This window comes from Sceloporus occidentalis, unplaced genomic scaffold, assembly GCF_023333645.1.
Source record: "Sceloporus occidentalis isolate IW3139 unplaced genomic scaffold, rSceOcc1.0.p SCAF_165, whole genome shotgun sequence".
Classification (NCBI taxonomy): domain Eukaryota; kingdom Metazoa; phylum Chordata; class Lepidosauria; order Squamata; family Phrynosomatidae; genus Sceloporus; species Sceloporus occidentalis.
This window is the reverse complement of record NW_028317145.1, coordinates 525,952-544,512: the sequence shown is the minus strand read 5'-3', so window position 1 is coordinate 544,512 and position 18,561 is coordinate 525,952. Positions and strand designations below refer to the sequence as shown.

At 39.3% G+C, this 18,561-nt stretch overlaps 1 protein-coding gene across 1 annotated transcript in view; it reads left to right on the top strand.

Moving 5' to 3' along the window:
- Positions 1-17,049, top strand: part of LOC149279454 (ninein-like) — a 43,601-nt gene extending 26,552 nt beyond the window's left edge. The window contains exons 17-29 of the mRNA XM_089501163.1: positions 808-933; positions 1,417-1,486; positions 2,445-2,653; positions 2,753-2,870; positions 3,194-3,316; positions 4,093-4,206; positions 4,732-4,878; positions 5,142-5,321; positions 5,408-5,557; positions 5,931-6,026; positions 9,301-9,477; positions 16,249-16,362; positions 16,831-17,049. Of these exons, the coding sequence (XP_089357289.1) occupies positions 808-933; positions 1,417-1,486; positions 2,445-2,653; positions 2,753-2,870; positions 3,194-3,316; positions 4,093-4,206; positions 4,732-4,878; positions 5,142-5,321; positions 5,408-5,557; positions 5,931-6,026; positions 9,301-9,477; positions 16,249-16,362; positions 16,831-17,049 (1,843 nt within the window). The remainder of the gene's footprint in view (positions 1-807; positions 934-1,416; positions 1,487-2,444; positions 2,654-2,752; positions 2,871-3,193; positions 3,317-4,092; positions 4,207-4,731; positions 4,879-5,141; positions 5,322-5,407; positions 5,558-5,930; positions 6,027-9,300; positions 9,478-16,248; positions 16,363-16,830) is intronic.
- Positions 17,050-18,561: the final 1,512 nt, after the last annotated feature.

Sequence of the window (18,561 nt, the reverse complement as noted above, 5' to 3'; positions counted from 1 at the left end):
CGCTTCTTTCTTGTCTAACATTTTTTTTACATCTCTCCCACATCTTACACTGCTTTTTCTAGATGTCTTCTTAGTAATAGTCTAATCCACGGGCTGCAATGTCTCATAGTCTGCCATCAATGCCCCTAGGCTAATGTGAGACTTCTAGACGGTGTGCAGTTGTGCAGCTCCTAGACACATGATTGTTAATTAAAATGAACACTGATACCTCTCTAATAGAACCAGAGGGTATTGGTGTTAAGTGTGTAGTCCGTGTCCATTTATGCAAACATGTGTTTCAAGGAATTTTGGGCCTCGCAATCTGATGTTAAAATTGGAAGCTGAAAAGCCATGAAGGAGAACTTTTGATAAATAGAAAAAAAGTTGCTTTCTACTTTTTCTTAAGAGGAACTTCCCCTACAATATCAATGCAGATTATTTGTGTTATGGTAAATTAGTGTAGTTTACTACCAAAGAATTGCATTTTGCTTTAAACGGTCCTTAAATACATATAGATAGGATGGATAGCTGTTTTAGTGAGCTGTTAGTGGGCTTGTGGTATACAGAAAAATAAACATAAAGGGATGGTAGAATTTCAAGGAAGCATATTGCCAAGAACATAGTATTTGAATTTGATATCACCACCCCATCTGTGATATCATTATCAACATGCACAAATAAACTGATCTCCAGTGCAGAATTCAATGACTAGGTATGGATCTAGAATGATATATGGAACCTCTAAACATTGATACAACTCTTAATGTGTTTCAAGGGACAAGATTCACAGTTCTTGTCATAGTAACATAATGTTTTCCCCCTCTTAAGATGCGAGAATAAGAAATTGCAAGAAGAAAATGCTGCGTTAAAAACTGAAATAACAGCCTTGGAAGAAGAATGCGAGACCCATAACCAAAAAGTAACAGAGCTCCAGGAAGATTACGAAGAAATGTGGTAAATACCGTATAATGTGATTGCAGTTCTTCCTTTTGCAGCGACCTAGTCTCATTTTCATATACATCGTGGGATTGATTTATTTATTTTAAGAGGATGTGGTGCCCCGATGGCTTTTAGCATAATTAAATCCATTCATTAAAAGGAGCAAATTAGCAATAGGGGCAAGGAATAGGCATGCAGAGCCCCAGAATAAATGATGACAATGCCACATGTAGTATTGGCATGATATAAATATAATATAAAACAACATTACAAACATTACAAAATATTTAAGAACATATTTATAAACAACCGCTCTGGAGCAAAGTGCTCAATGTGGACATACCACCTCAATGTATTTCTCGAAATCAGGGCAATTGTTTATTTCAAATATATACGTTTTCATATACTGTTCTTAGATAAGTTAAAACAAAAAGAAAAGTTATGAACAAGAAAAGGCGATGCTATCCTCTTATATGTTGTTGTGGTTTCTGCATGCAGGGTTAACTTGGAGACTGCTCAGAATGAGAAAACTGCTGTCCATAAGACTGTGGAAAACTTAACCAAACAGGTGTGTCTTTACATCATGTTATCTTATCATATAGGTTTATGGTGGACTACAGGCCTAATTTCTCTTCGCCAGCAGGGGCCGATCAAGGACAGGGGCCCTGGGGCAACATTTTTTTTGTTTTACCCCCCCATAATTATAAATGTGTATATAAACATACACGGATATATTTACATATGTCTAAACATACCTTGCATTAGCAAGCCATTAACTGCTCGATGTACCTCAATTACTACATTAGCTTTCCACAGTTATGCTTTTATTCACCCGTAGACGGTCACAGCACAATTCAGCCTGGGACCGGAAAGCTCTGGATGGTATCATGTCCAGGAATCATAATTAAGAGGTCAGGAAGGGGGGGGGGGGCACACAAAGTACAGGAGACAGGAGTATCATGCAAGGCAATTTTATTTTTGTCCCCCCCCCATAAAACTGCATGACAGGTAACTGACTGTCTGCACATAACCAAGCAGCCATCAAGCAAGACAGTCTAAAACTTAAATCCTTACAAACGTCATGAAAACTGCCGATCTCCCTGAGTGTTGGCTTTACCAGAAATAATTAGTTGCCCCTCTAAAATCTTGCTTCATTCATTATTTTTGACTTACCTGCTAAGGGCTATTGCAGCAGCCCATTCCATAAATCTAGAGTATAATACTGATATAAACATTGATATCGTTCCTTTTGGAATTATGAGCATTCACATCTACATATCTTAGGTGTTGGAGTCCTTGTGTCTTCTACCAGAACACACATGAGTGAAGATGCAAACGTATAATTGTATAACTCTCAGCTAAATCAGACTAGGGCCTGATTAGCATTCAACGTATCTCATGAGTTCAAACTGATGCTTTGTGAGCTTTATGTTATATTTAAAACCTTCTGTGATGTGCTGTATCATTAAAGAATACAGTTCATTGCTTTTTATGATTATTTATTTTAAATACCATTTTGTTAATAGGTGTCAGAGTTGAAAGCAAGGAACCAGCACTTAGACTCTGAAAATGCTGAATTGTATCTAAAGAACACGAAAAACCAAGTGGACATTCAGGACATGAACCGCAGGCTGGTGACCTTCCTTAAGCAGAAGGACCGGAAGGAATCTGCAAAGGGCTTGGAAGAGTGGCAGAAAGAGCGATGCAGATTGAAAGACGAGATTGAAGTTTATAGGTCAAAGGTATGTCTACAAATGAAAGATATTGATTCAGTTTGAAATCTTTTGGTCTGTGATCATCTGCTGCCCATGTACCTTTTGAAAGTTGTTTCTAGTATAAAATTCTTTTCACAGGTATCGGATGCAGAAAAGGAATTATCTACCGTTAAGGTGCACAGCCGTTTCTTGGAACAAGAAAACACACTTCTAAAGCAAGAAATTGAAACCAAACAGGTATTGGATAGAAATTGCAGATTTGTTTTTCTCAAGAGCAAAGTTTAACTAAAAAAGTCTTCAGAGCAATCTTTGACCTTTTTGGAGCAGAATGGTAAATCCCGCTCAGATCATAATGGTCTCATCTCAAGACTGAAACTACCTCTGTTGCACTGCATTTTAGCCTTATTGTCCAGAACAGTCTGTCAGTAGTATGAGTTATAGTGCTAGTAAATAATAAATAAATAAATAAATATATATATATATATATAACTATAGAGGGGCATTACAGAAAGGAAAACATTGCTCACCATTCTTAGAAAATAAATCTTTATTCTTTGCAGCTGTCAAAATGCTCGGAAATGGCCGAGCTCAAGAATGAGATTTCCGCGTTGTTGAATAAAAATGAAAAACTGACAAAGGAGAAAGAAACTCTTAACGATGAACTGAACAGATGCGTAGAAAAGGTAAAACCCTTTATTGTCCTTACTTTTAAAGAGAGCACATGCTTATGAAGTGGTAATTCAGCAATCGCAGGTCAATCAGAGTCTCTTTCCAAAGCTCCATAAGTGCTGACTCTGCAGTCTTCGGGAAGCTTAAAGACTATATTGGGAAATACTGCTGTAATGGATAAAGTAATTGGACATCTTCAAGCGGCTGATTCCTCCTTACTCTGCTGAATTTAGCAATGTAACTAAATGTAGTCTTAGAAACATCATTACTAGTACACTTGATGTCCAAAGCATGCAAAATGTTGCATTGCATGCAATTATTTGTCATGTTTTACAAATCAGGCGGTTATAGGTTGTTGCCAATGAAACTTTCAATAAGCCTTTTTAGTTTCTGTGTTTACATGATTTAAATCTTCAGAGGGAAGAATAAGATGACAGATCTGCTAAGGTTTATTTTGTTAGTATACTAAGTGGAAGAGCACCTTGTAATATTTTGGTTTATACCTTTTACTATATCATTGATTTCCATCCATTTACAGTCCGTAGCTAATTAATCTTGTTCCAAAAAGCAAGTCATTTAGTAGATGGCTTCGACAAGCAATCAAATTCAGTTTGTTAACACGGATATATTTCAACGCACGTTAATAATGCCCTTCATACAATACAGGGGAGCGTTACTTCTAATAGGAAGGAGTGGAGGAAGGGGTTAGGAGAAATGTTTTTAAGCCCTGAAGTTTTCATGTGAATTAAATGTTTTTTTTCCGTATGTGCCATTTTCCATGGTTTCACAGTCTGCTAAAGTCCGTTATCTAGAGGGTCAGATTGCAAGTTTAAAGCAGGAAGAGAAGTCCTGGGAACAGCAGACTCAGGGACTGAAAGGACAACTCTCCGTCTCGCATGAAAAGGTACTGGGACTGTATTATGTCACAGTTTATTGGTGTATCCAAACTGGACCTTGTGCACTTAAGAGGGTAGCTTGGCTCAATGGACAATGATAACTGGAGTTCCCACTTACCTCAGATTCCTTTGGTCCACCAACGTTTTGAGCAGTGCTGATGTGTGGGGTGGCAAAGAGAGGTCAGCAGAAGATCTTGCCCCTTGACTGCCACATATACCTAAAATGGAGGATAGACGTGGGGTAGAAGAGGCACATACCTCCATAAGTTTTGTCAATGTCAGCGTAATACATCATATCACACCGCTTCACTGGGACTGGGAAAGACTGGTAAATTTCTGTGCCAGAAGAAGCCTAGCTCGCCACTTCACCAGAACTGAAGTCTCTTGCCCACAACTGGGGTGTTTATATCAGGTCTAGGGTAGCGATATAATCACAGACAACAAAATAAGGGAGTTGTAACTTCTGTAAATATTTGACCATTTCATGATTCAGAAGATATGCAGTCTTGGTAAATCCATCAATTACGTTACAGGTCCAGAGCCTGGAGGAAAGCCTGCAAAACGTGAACATTCAGATGTCCCGGATCAAGTCTGATCTGCGGGTTGCCCAGCAAGAGAAAGAAGCTCTAAAACAGGAAGTGATGTCATTGCACAAACAGCTGCAAAACGCCAACGCCAAGGTGATTCCATTCTACGTTTAATATAAGGTTGTGCTTATTATTCATTTCAAAGAGTTATAATCCAGTGTGTCAAAAGGGAATGGACAACAAGATAAGATGCAACATTGAAATGAACACACAAAGGTTTGATCTTAAATTGGAACTGGCAATCTTACCAAATATGACATAATTGAACATGTTTCCACAGATCTGAATTAAAGCAACAGTCACACTTCCAAACTCAATATTGTAATCGCTAATCAGTTTATTTTTGTTTCTTCTAGAACCAGGTCCTCGAAATGACTGTGCAGTCTTCAGGCTTACAAAACAATCAGAAAAAACGCTACTGGGACGACCTAGAACAGCTGATGGAACAAGAACAGCACATTTTGAGGCAAGAGAATGAAAGGCTTCAGAAGGAGGTCCACAATACAAAGTCTGAATTAGCCCTATCCAGAGAAAAGGTGAGTTCCACAAGTACAGCTGTGAAATTTATCTTTTGTGATACAATTCAGAAAGCGTATCTATAATTTCTTTGTGATTGATCTAGATTCGGCAAATGGAATCAACATTGCTTTCTTTGAAGCAACAGAAACAACACAGCCAGTCTAGTATGGTCAAGATACTGGAGCAGGAAAAATCAAGTCTAAGACAAGAGTGTGATCATCTACAGAAGGAACTTATGCTGGCCAACAGAAAGGTTTGTTGGCTCTGACAAATTTAGCTTGAAGCAATGAATGTTAATTCAAAACCTTTGTGTCGATAAGATTGTTTAGCTATATAATTACAATTACCATAAGCCGATGAAATAAGAGGTTTCATGTGCTAATTTAATGAACAGTTTGGGGGGCTGCACAAGCCACATCATACAAAGCTAGTTGACGTCATGCTCATTTGGTTTTCTGCATGAATTGAATTACCTGGTATTTACTGAGCATGTTTCAAGCATACAAGTCTCATGGGAGCCAAATGTCTCCAGTATAATCTGCCCCTTCACACTCTCTTCCATTCCTGAAAAGTGAAAGAGTCTTAATAATGTAAAATCATTGTTAACTGTTACTTTTAATTATTAGATCAGCCAAATGAGCTCGCTTAACCGGGAAAGCATGAAGATGGAAAATGAAGGCCTACGAAGTAATTCCGGGAAATATGACGAGCATCTGATTGATGTAGGTGACTGTGCATTGGATTATTATTTGGCTTTGTATCTTTTAGAAACCCAAAAGATATTAGGCAAACCTAAAATGCAACATCCCCCCTCCCAAAAACCCAGCAGTAAGCATATGTTATAGGACATAGTTGTATTTTCTTCTCTTGTTATACTTCCAAATAATGTACGCTCAGTGAATGCTACTCTTTAGAGTCATGAATGTTAAGAGGTTAAATTATTTCACAATCTTTTCAGAAACCAGTCCCTGTATCAGCCATTATTCTACACAGACCCCTAGCAGTACAACGTGTTTAGTGCAGAAAATCAGTTGCCTTGCCAACTAAGACAAATCATTTGACCACTCATGCCACTAAACTTTGATGTCCAAATGGAAACCAGTTTAACTGGTCAACTGTTTATATACAGCTCACTTACAGAATTACCGTAACTTAATCGTAAAGTGTGTAGTATGTGGGCTTTCTTGCATAAACTAAATGCACTTCTGATTCTCCTGGGAATGAGTGCAGTAGACACACATCGTCTTAGTGAGTGGCACAAGTCAAACCAAGTCCTAGAGCTGGCGTAAAAGCTGAGCCAAATCACCCTGAGAAGACACAAGCAAGTCCTTATGTGTCTTTGAGACGCCAGCGAAACGACCCCCTGCTATAGGTAGAAGTCAGTCAGTACCCCATTGTGTATAGCTCAAGCCCTTCTCCCCCTATCAAGCCAAGCCCTCAGCTGGGACTTGCACCAGTTCATCCAGCCTTACATCCCAATATCAGTATATATTCTTTATCTTTCTGATATTGTTTCAACTTTTCATGTTTTTGCCGATTTTCCTCCTCTGTCTGTGTTATATGTAGACTTCAGGGATGGGGCTTATCAGAGATGGGGGCAGCACTGATTCTGAGATAGATGCTAAAGGTAGATTGATGCTGTGTTGTATCATTGCCTGCCTGAAACTGTTGTGTTTCATCATATACTTTTTATCTGGTACCTCTACTGCATGTTTTATTTCAAGACCATGCTGTGTCCATCCCATCAATAGTCTAGTCATAGTTTAGTATTATATATATATATATATATATACATATACTTTAATGAGGCAATAAACATTGCTTCTCTTTAATAGTATTTGTATTTAATAATAATAATAAAATATGTCAAAACTATAAAAAAAAAAAAAAAGAACCTTCCATAAGGTATGAACCATCCAGGGCCGGCCCTACAATGGAACCGAGTGTGGCAATTGCCCCAGGCGGTACTTTTGAAGCGCTTTTTTTTTTTTTGAAGCAGAGGAGAGAGAGGGGCGCCGAGTGGTTTTTGCTTACCCGCTCGGCACCCCCCTCTCTCCTCTGCGAGCCCTCTAGCTCGGTCTCGGTGCCGGCTTGTAATGCTGAGCTCCAGAAGTGACATCAATTTCCGGCGCTCAGTATAACAAGCCGGCACCGTGGCAGAGCAGGGAGGCTTGCCGCAGGACTGTTTAACGGTAATTACAAAGGGGGGGGGGTAGGGTAGATAATAGGGAGGGAGGGTAGATTATGGCGTCGGCGAAGTTTAAAATGCCGCCCCCCCCCCTGGCATCGGCAAGGCATTTTAAACTTCGCCCCAGGCAGCATTAAGTCTTGGGCCGGCCCTGGGACCATCCATAGATTGTTCCTACAGAATATATGCTGAACAACCTCAGAAAAGTTTGATCATGTTTGCATTTTTTAAAATACTCATTTAGTTTATATACTGTTCTGCGCATTGCCTCCACATTGTGCCGTTGCCTTGTGGGGTTTTGCACGTCTTTGAGAAGTATACTAAAGTTGTGCAGTGGTTCCGTTCATAGAATGCTGCATGCCTGTGTTTGTAGTTTGGGCTTACCCGTCATGCATTGTGCTCTGCCTACATTTTCCTATCATAGTGTCATTAGTAAATATTTTACTTATTGATTTCTTTCCTTTATATAAACAATTTTGAGGGAAAACTTAAAAGGGGTAGGATAAAAGCGCTAAAAGCAACAACAACAACAACAGCAAAAAAAAAAAAAAAGTCCTTTTTAAAACAAAGTTATTATAGATGATGATGTAGCAGCAGAACCACTTGCCAAGGTTTCCTCTTCTTGGCTTAGACAGGTAGAGTAGTTCACAAGGGGGTTAGTGGCTGCGCTCTCACGGATGTGTATGAGATATATAAAAGAAAGAAAAACACAATAGTGCAATATGTCTCAAAGCTTATTTGTGTTTGAAATAAAGGCCAAAAAGGGCTACTCACATTTGGTAGGGGCTTCTTCAGTTAGCCCCAAAGTATACGCTTGGGCGATATAATCCTCGCCTTAAAGATTTCTTTGGCAGCACTATGTAATATGGGCTTCTTCAGTTAGCCCCAAGATGTGCATTTAGGTGGTATAATCCTTGCCTTGGAATTTCTTTAGCCTCAGCCTTTGAAGCAGTCTGGAGTGTCCACAGTTCCTTTTTGGTGAGCAATAATAGAGTTGCTCACTCCTCAGCGCATAGGTGGTAAAATCCCCACCAAGGATATAGTAGTGGCTGACAAGATATTTTGTCTTATAAATTAAAAAAGGTCCAGGAGCAAGATAAAAAAGTTTTTAAAAAAACTTATTTATTTTAAACTTTTGGTAATAAAAAACAATAAAAACCAACAAAGGGTTAATATAAAATAATACACAAACGCGTTTCGCCTAGCACAGGCTTCCTCAGAGGGAAACCTTTTCTTCTAAGCAGATCCCACATATCCATTATACAGCGCTACGGAATTTGATGGCGCTATATAAAACAATAAATAATAATAATAATAATCTTCCAAAGAGTAGTGTAGGGTTTGGCTAATACAAGTACAACATCTGTCACTGCACTAAAACACATGTGCAGCTATCCTAAGGCATATGTGTGGATGCCATGTACCTTTAGACTGCAGCACCTGTAATCCTTGCCAAGTCGAAACTTACCGTACTTACCAACTTTCAGATCTCCCTTCGTGGGACATGCGATGGTGCGTGACAGCACATGTGTCCACAGTGGGACATTAGCCAGGTCATCAGAGCTGTCCCACCAATATGTTTCTGTTTTAAGTAATGCCAGAGCTTGTAGGTTATTAACATATTAACAGCAAGTACTAGATATGACGGCACCGGCAGTTATATACCTTCGATAAAAGGATCTGGTCCAGTCCATTTTTCCTAAATTGTAGTATTTGGAAGAAGTAGGCCTGGAGAGCAAATGTTTTCTTTGAATAGTATATGATTATAGTAATATGTCATTTTCTAAATAAATGATCATATTCTGCAGACCCTGCACTCTGCTTCCAGTGTGATGGTTAACCACTCTCCGCTCCACCAGCAAGCCTGTGCCGCCGACCCGAAGGACCAGTACTTATATCTCCAGCAACAGTTACAGCAGGCAGATCGGAGAAGCCAGCAACAGCAGACAACAAGCCGGAGCGCTGAAACAGTCCACCAGCCACAGGTAAGCACTTCATGCAGAAAATACATGTCTGAGCCATCTCCACAGCCAGAAATTTCTCTGGTTATGCCAGTTCAGTTTACATGACTTTCACTAAATTTAGCTTCCTAACCCCAGACAATTTAAACTGAATGCTTTATTTCAGCCAGACTCTGAGTGATCAAGAACCGATTTCCTTAAGCCACAATAGCCGTTCACAAGCAGCATTGCTGGCTGATTGGCACGGTTAAATGTTAGCACCAGCCCTTTTGATCTATACATTACCCAGTGTTAATGTATGTGTCAAATGTAACATTGACTATTAAACCTTGCCATATGATAGTGGCAGGCGCTTTTTAAACACACTGCCAGTCCCCCTGTTGAAACTTTGCATTAGAATAACTGTTGATACATCAGCCCACAATGTGTTTGCCTCACATAAAAGTAATCTTTACGGAAAATACTTTACAATTATTTCTTTGTTCCACATTCGACTTATTATTTATCCTTTATGAAATAGGACTATGTTCATACAGAGTGGAATGATTCCTAATGTCATGCAAAAAAAACTATTACTGTGTTTTAATAGCTTTGCATGTCTTTGTGAAATAATTGTGCTTTCCATGCATTAACCGCATGCTCTATCTAACCATACTGGTAACATATTTGAGAAACTGGAGGTGTCAGCTTTTTATTTGCACAACTGACATAAAGATTTTAATTCTTACAATTAAATTCACCTTAATTAAAATCATGCGTAAAAGGGCTGCCATTGATTACTCGTCATTCGGGGATATTTCGGTCAGCGACCGATCTGGATTCTAGCTTTGAACTGTTGTGTCTCAATGTTTTATGTATGTTTCTTCTCCATACTGATTACCAGATTTATCTTTACATAAGTTATGGTGGGTAAAGGTGATGGAAAACCCTTCCACTAAAATTAAAGGGGTAGTAGAAGCATTATTAAACACTCATCTACAGACACCAGACAAGCCAGAAGACTTTATACATGGATCCCTTGAAATTAATTGCCCGCTGTACAAGACAGCCTTTAGACAAAACCCGGGTAAGAGGTGCAGTAGCCAGATTTATCTAGAATACAGGGTATCTCGTTGAAAAAAATGGCTGCAAGGCAGTCCTCAAAGCCTTTGACTTTACAATAGCAAGAACTCCCAGCCTTTTTATAGGATATTAAGGCTATACACTGACTTTGTCGCTGTTGAAATTTAATTTGTACACATAGCTGACTGGTCCACTTCCATACCTATCCCTAATCCTCCCCGTCTTCAATAAATGTTCTGCTCCTTATGTGATCATTATAATAAAATACAAGTGAAAAGGTAACTTTCTTTTTATTTATTTTTTGAAAGCTGACATCTCTGGTAAGCTTAGAATGTTTGTCTAGTATTTGCATGTCAAACCCTCCATCAGCACCAGACGTGAAACACGCTACCGATTTTCCTGCGGTCGTGTTTCCGGTGACGGGAGGGAATGTGTTTGTATTTTTTCCACGTTACAAGCAGTGTAACATCGGGGTGAATAGTTTCCGACTGCGTTTTTCCCCCTAGGCCTTGCTTCCGGAGCAACGAACGCTGCATGCAGACTCCTACAGACGGATCGGCCGCCTCTGAAAAGCGACTTCTATTGAAAGCCTAAAAACTAACCTCCTCTAACAAACTCTACTGGCATGAGCTGAGAAATCTAAAACGCTGTGAACTCAAACGCTTTGCTTTTAATCCTAAACTTTGCAGTATTACTTCCATGTGTAATTATTGGTGTAGAAATCATTTTGTGTAAAATATGTTATTTAAAAAACAAAATATCTTTTGTTAAAAAAAAAAGTATTTATGCTATTTATTAAAAACAAAGTTGATGCATTTCTCATCAAATATTTTTGTTCCTTTTGTAATACTGTAACTTTTTTAACAAAAGATTGTTTTATACAAAGCAATTTTGATTTTGAATTTGTCTATGCCTGTAAGATACTTTTGAACAGAATTTGATGGGGTTGGTAAATAAAATTCTTTTAATGATAACATTTATTTTTGTTTCATTAACGAACATTTAACCTCACATAGTGTTTGTATGTACGGGAATGTATGTCTTTGTGTGTATGTATGTTCTATATTATTTTTTTGCATTATGAATGGGATATAAAATTTTACAAGGTATCGCCCTTATTTTAGGATAACCCTTGCGGGTTGGCCTACCAGTGCCACATGCTGGGGTCTGCTGTAAAAATAAAAAATGAAACAAATCTGGGCTGGTATAAAAGTTATCCACCCAGAGGTGGTAGCCCTTATTCAAATAGTGTGGGACCTGCTGTCCCCCTGTCTTCCCACTAGTACCCACAGATTGTGGGCAGCCAGGGGGATCAAGGTGACTGTCCTTCCCTTCGTAGATTCTGAAGGAAACAGTTTATCCCGTCCCACTCTCGCAAAGTTTATATAACTTTACACCGTACCTCGAGCGCTTGGACGGGATATACTGTTTGAAGTTCAGTCTACCCTTGAATAGGACCAGGGACTCGTCTATAGCCACATTTTGATCGGGGGTATAAATTTCAGGGAATTTACTGGAAAAATAATTAATAATGGGCCTCAATTTATATAAACGGTCAAATTGGGGGTGCTCTCTAGGGGGGCATTGGGAATTGTCACTAAAATGTAAACATTTTAGGAGCTCAAAGTACCTGTTCCGGGGCATTATTTGGGAAAAAGCAGGGGTGGATATTATGGGATCTGTGCTCCAATATAATCGCATAGTGGGCTTTTTGACAATGCCCATCATAAGGGTCGGGGCCCAAAATTTTCTAATTTCATGGGGGTCAGTGGGGTACCAGGTCTGGTTTCTGTCTCCTTGGTCAGCTGCCTGACACTGGGCTGCATAGATGTTTGTTTGAGCTGCTAGCAGCTCAAAAAACTCGGGGGCAAACATTAAATTGAAAAATGAGTTTGGCTCACTAGCATCAATGTCACATCTGATGCCAGGAGTCCCAGTAAAAGCAGGGATTACTGGGTCAATCATATTTGGGGGCACCCAATTATATTTAGAGTCAGGCTCTCCACGCCTGGCTTTAGCAGATGGACCCTGGCCATCATCTTCTTCCTCTGACTCGTCATTATCTGACGCACAGCTAGATTCATCAGATACTGGATCAATATCTGATGCAGTCAGAGTGGCCTCGTCATCAGACTGAGTGAGGAAGTCATAAGCCTCCTCAGCGCCGAAGACACGTTGCGCCATTGTACACAACACCTACCTACCCAATTTCTAAAACACTACACTATCCCCAATTCCCTCTAACCACCCACTAAACTAAACCCAATTTTTTTTTATTTATTTTTTTATTTTTTTGAGGATTGTGGGGAGGAAAGGGTGGGTTGATTTTGGGTAAGACAGGTATTTGGGGGTTTATATATGATGTGGTTTTGCACTAAACACTGCAGCTCTGCAAGATGATCTCTCTCTCTCTCTCTCTCTCTCTCTCCGATCACAATAATGGAGGAGAGAAGAAGAGCATCTGCAGTAACTGTCACACGATGTGACATTACTGCCGGATGTGTGGCACACTGGAGGGAATGCCCGATCTCACAATGTGTCCCTGACGCTGCACGAAGGGCTAGACTTACCGGTACGTTCATAGGGGTTAAATCCTGCTTACATGTAAGATCCAGCTTGAAAAGAATACACAGATGGTATTATTCACTTGAATAAAAAAAGTTATATTGAATATTTTTTACAGTTAAATTGTATTAAGCCTAGAACAATTACTGCTGACGACAGCCTTAGTGCTCTTAAGAACACGCTCAGAATCGCTTCAGTTTCCCATGGCCCAATTTACACTTTAAGGTGGACATAACACATACCCCTTAACGATAAGCTATATATCTAGAAGACCTGTAAGTGGAAGAGACTGGTTTGTTAAGAATTAAGTCCCCCATTGCTACATACTTACAGCTAGTTATGTGATTTACAGTTCAGTAGAGGCAATTACCGTATTTGCTCGATTATAAGACGAGGTTTTTTTCAGAGCAAATGCTCTGAAAAATACCCCTCGTCTTCTAATCGGGGTCGTCTTCTAATCAGACCTCAAATAGAGTCTGATTAGGAGACTAAGATCCAGATCCCCCGCACCGCTGCAGGGGACCTGGATCCTCCTGTCTCACCCCCCCCCCCCCCCATCATACACACACTTACCGGTGCTTCCTGCTGTATTGCCGGGGCAGCGGGTTGACGTCTACGCGATCCGCGTAGACAACGTCCGCTGCAGCCGGAAGGAGGTGTGGCTAGCAGCGGGGGTTGTCTGCGTCCGTCGCGCAAACCTTCCCCGACTGTCAGAGATCAGAGTTCCCCGCACCGGTGCGGGGAACTCTGATCTCTGACAGCCGGGGAAAGTATACGCGACGGACGGATACAAACCCCCGCTGCCAACTCCACCTCCTTCCGGCTGCAGCAGAAGGCGACGTCAACCCGCTGCCCCGGCTGGAAGCACCGGTAAGAGAGGGCTGAGAGGGGAGGGGAGGGGAGAGTGTGTGTGTGTGTGTGTGTGTTAGTTAAATGGGGGTATAGGGTGTGTGTGTGTGTGTGTGTGTGTGTGTGTGTGTGTGTGTGTGTGTGTTAAATGGGGGCATAGGGCATTTAATAGAGCACTCTGCCTCCTGAAATGCCTTATACACCTATATGCCACTCTGCCCCATAATATGCATTTTAACCCCCTAAATGCCAGAGTGGCATATAGGGGTATAAGGCATTTCTGGAGGCAGAGTGCTCTATACAATGCCTTTTAACTCCCTTAATGCCACTCTGCCTCCTGAAATGCCTTATACCTCCCTATATGCCACTCTGCCCCATAATATGCATTTTAACCCCCTAAATGCCAGAATGGGATATAGGGGTATAAGGCATTTCTGGAGGCAGAGTGGCATATAGGGGTATAAGGCATTTCTGGAGGCAGAGTGGCACATAGGGGGTCAAAAGGCATACCATGGGGCACAGTGGCATATAGAGGGTTAAAAGGCATATCATGGGCCACAGTGCCATATTGGAGTGGCAAGCCTGGGGGCAGATGTGCGTAACTGGGGGACAGGTTGGAAAATACAAGAAATAAAAACAAAAAAAATATTTTTCTCAATCATAGCTTTTATTAAAAAAAATAGTTTACATGAATTAACATTTACTGGTAAAACTTTTTTCCTTTAGGGTCGTCTTATATTCAGGCTTTTTCTTTTTTTCCTAAGTTAATATTCAGATTTTGGGGGGTCGTCTTATAATCAGGGTCGTCTTATAATCGAGCAAATACGGTATTTGATTAGTTTTTTTGGGCGCTATACAAATAAAAGATAATAATTATAAAATATTTGTTTTTTTTGTAAACAGAATTAAAGACAAACACTCATTCCTGTTTATTATTTTAATGCTGTAGAGCACGTTGGGACAACTTGCAAGTTCACAAAGCTCACATGTATGAGAGTTAACATGCGCTACTATAAGCTACTTTAGTATAAGCAGACAGAAAAGGAAGAAATAGAAATGGAAGGGTATTTTTTGAACTACTATAAGACAGGTATTCTTACACGGATTTGCGCTCCTTAAAACACTAAAACCCATACAAACACCAGTGTGGATTATTAATAGGAAAGGTGGCCAAAAAAGCAAACCCAAGATGTTACAAGAAATAACTAAGCCAATATTTATTAGGTCAGTAAAAAGCCATTTTTTTTTTAATTACCAAAATAGTAAAAGCAATATACATACATATATATGGGCCTATTGCGACATGTATCAAGCATATTTGTATTCTTTGAACAGAAATTTGTACACATTTCAAAACTGGGTTGGTGTCTGGTGAAATTACATACACATAATCATAGTTTGTTTTGCAATAAATATGATTGTCCATTACATTTTAAATGGCAATGTATAAATACTCCTTAAAAAAGATACAAACAATTTATAGACCAAGTTTGTTACCATGTGCAATATCTATGAGCGAAGTACTGTCGACGTACTGAGATATTGACTCTTTAGAAGAAAAAAACAAAACATTTTACAAGTATTTGGAATTCCAGATGTCCCTCAGAATATGTATTTCATTTTTTGGAATCAATTCTCAAAAAGACCTTATGGAGCTGGAAAATTATGTCAACATTCACAAAGGTAATTGAACATTTTTGCCCTAAAAGGGGCCAGTTTTAACTATTTAAGTTACACATACAAACTTATGATTACTTTATTTAACTATATTAAAAGGTAATTATTCACAACTGCCTTTGGCTCTGGACAGTTCCTTAAAGCAGCCTACTGTAAATAGCTGGACACTATGCACTTTTCTGCTCTTTTCAACATAACTATTTCACTAGCCGCTACTCCTATTATCTACTAATTATGTCATTCGCTTCTTCTTCTAACTTTTTTGATAATGCGATTATTTTAATACCTTTTTGTGGGCTAACAATCACACAGAACAACATATAGCGTCACATAAGCTTTTACGATACCTTGATGTCTTTACTGCTTTAGTGATGCTAAAGCTTACTCTATAAATGCCGCCCACATGACGGTATCACGCGTGTCAACAGATTCTCTTATCTGGGACCAATACACCAATATCCACTTTGTTATACATTTCTCTTTTCCCACTCAGTCCCATATTTACAACAGTGGGGCATGCCTTGTATTATATTTGTTTACAGTACTCAATATAATTTATAATCTCATGTAATTGTTATCTTGACACTTAAAAGAAAACTTTGACTTTGAGCCTGTTAACTCTAACGAGCGTGTTTTACGTAGAGCGATACGGAGCAGATGTTAATGAAGATGGAGAAACGCATGATTGAAGTGGAGCAAAAACTGAGAATCGTGAAAATGCTGCTGCAGGAAAAAGTGAACCAACTGAAAGAACAGGTATGCTGTGTTATCTGCGCATGTGCGATCATTAACGAGGAGCCAAAATACTCTATTATTATAAATAGCGCAGGCTTTGGTCCTCTTTTCTGCTTGTGTGTGAAGGATGGGATTTTGCTTCGGCAGAGGTTAGACCCGGTCTTTCTTTTCGTTATCTTGTCTTAACCAGTTTTAATGGATGTTGGCAGTCCACCAGGCAGCCATATTTGTAGTCTTTGGCTCTATGCCACCTGCCTCTGTGCGAGGATAGAAAAATGCAGGGACCTTTCAAGTATGTTAAACGTAACAATGTATTTGCCAGCAAAATGGCTAGCACAAAAAGAAGACAAAGCGTTTAGAAATCTATACTAATAGAGACCTTGAAGAGATCTTTGCATTTGAGAATTTAGCTTAAGAAAGTATTCATTAAACATGCTTCCAACATACAGATTTGAGTTTCTTTGTATAACGTAATCCATCTTCTTGTAGTTAACCAAGAACACCAAAGCTGACGCCAAGATTAAGGATTTGTACGTGGAGAATTCACGGTTGCTGAAAGCTCTAGAGATGAGTGAACAGCGACATCAGACTACTGAAAAAAAGAACTACCTGCTGGAGGAAAAGATTTCGGGACTCAGCAAAATTGTCAAGGAGCTGGCTCCATGTGCCGTGACCCCAGGTCTCTCTCCGCAAAGAAGGTTTTCCTAGCTGAAACCCATGGGTGTTCTTCGGTCCTGTAGAACACCTTTTCCAGAGAAGAACGTGTACTCAACATATCGCAAAAGTGCAATTACAGAACTGAGCCACTTAATATGCATTATTAATAGAGCCATTCATTAACTTGTCACTGCCATTTTGCCTTTCCAATATGTTCTCTCCAACAAGATAATTGTTTACAGAGATGTTTCGTGGCAAGCTCTACACTTTTAATTAAACATTTCATAAATTACCATTAGCAACATAGTAGCATAGCAATTTAGGTTGCAAAAAGACCATCAGGTTTAACTCTTCTACCTATCTTTCCTGCTTTTGATCCAACCCCCACTCATGGAGAAAAAGTATTCATGACTCGAAAACGCAATGACATTTGATACAGACTACCGTATAATAATAATAGCAGCATACAGAAATATAGGTATGGTGACGTCTAGATTTGCTAGGAAGATTCCTAAAAATGGCAGTTACTATTACGTTGCTTGTTTATTAGAATGATCTTTTATAAGAGTTTTCAAGCAACACACATTAGCAACCTGACTTCATGATATAAAAGCATATTGGGTATTCTAAGATCCCAGTAACTGTCATGAAAACTAATTTTCATGTGGAGAAGAAAACTTGTGGAAAGGCGATTATTTTGTGGGAGATCTACTTTTTACATTTTTTCAATATGTTATTGAGAAATGTCTTGTATAAATGCGTTTACATTGGTGAATCCAATCCACTTCATAATTTTGATACAAATATAAATAGAAGTAGACTTATTGAACCCAAAGATCCTTTATTAACCTTTTAACAGTGCTAGAAGGATGTGTTGCCAATGTACCTGGAACCTGAATGTTTTGTGTTATTAATTTGCAATGTTTTCTGGTAAAATAGGTCTGTACAATGGTCGATATAAAGCACTGCCTAGAAATGGAGGGATTATAGAAATATATTTCTTTGCATTTATTTATTTGAAATATGAATTGTTTCCTTCACTGCCTTTACCATTGATATTAAGACTTCCACACTGCCAGGTGATAGTGATGTTTAAACTGTATTGCACTCAAATAAATATTTTGGCAGTCTGTAAGTTATGTGCCTGAAATCTGTTTTTATTTCTAACTGGGTCCCCTCTTCCCATACAAATATACAAATATATATATATGATCACACATCAATAGTATTTTGAGTCTCGTATAAAGTATAACAGCACCCATCTCACTTGCACTGTAATTACAGCTTCAATTCAAATTTGGAAATTTTCAATGTAGATCCACATATTGCCAGCAATACACCACATGATGCACTAATGAGTGACGTGTTCTGGGTACCATGCTTTGTTACGAACCATGACTTTCGCCCAGTATTCTTCAGCTTCTTATCCCACATACTCTCACTACTATCTTACAGGGGAGGACAGGCAACTATAGCTAATGGACAACGCAGTAATAACTAAACATATGCAAATGTTTACAACCTGCGGCCCTCCAGCTGCTGCAGGACTACATCTCCCATATT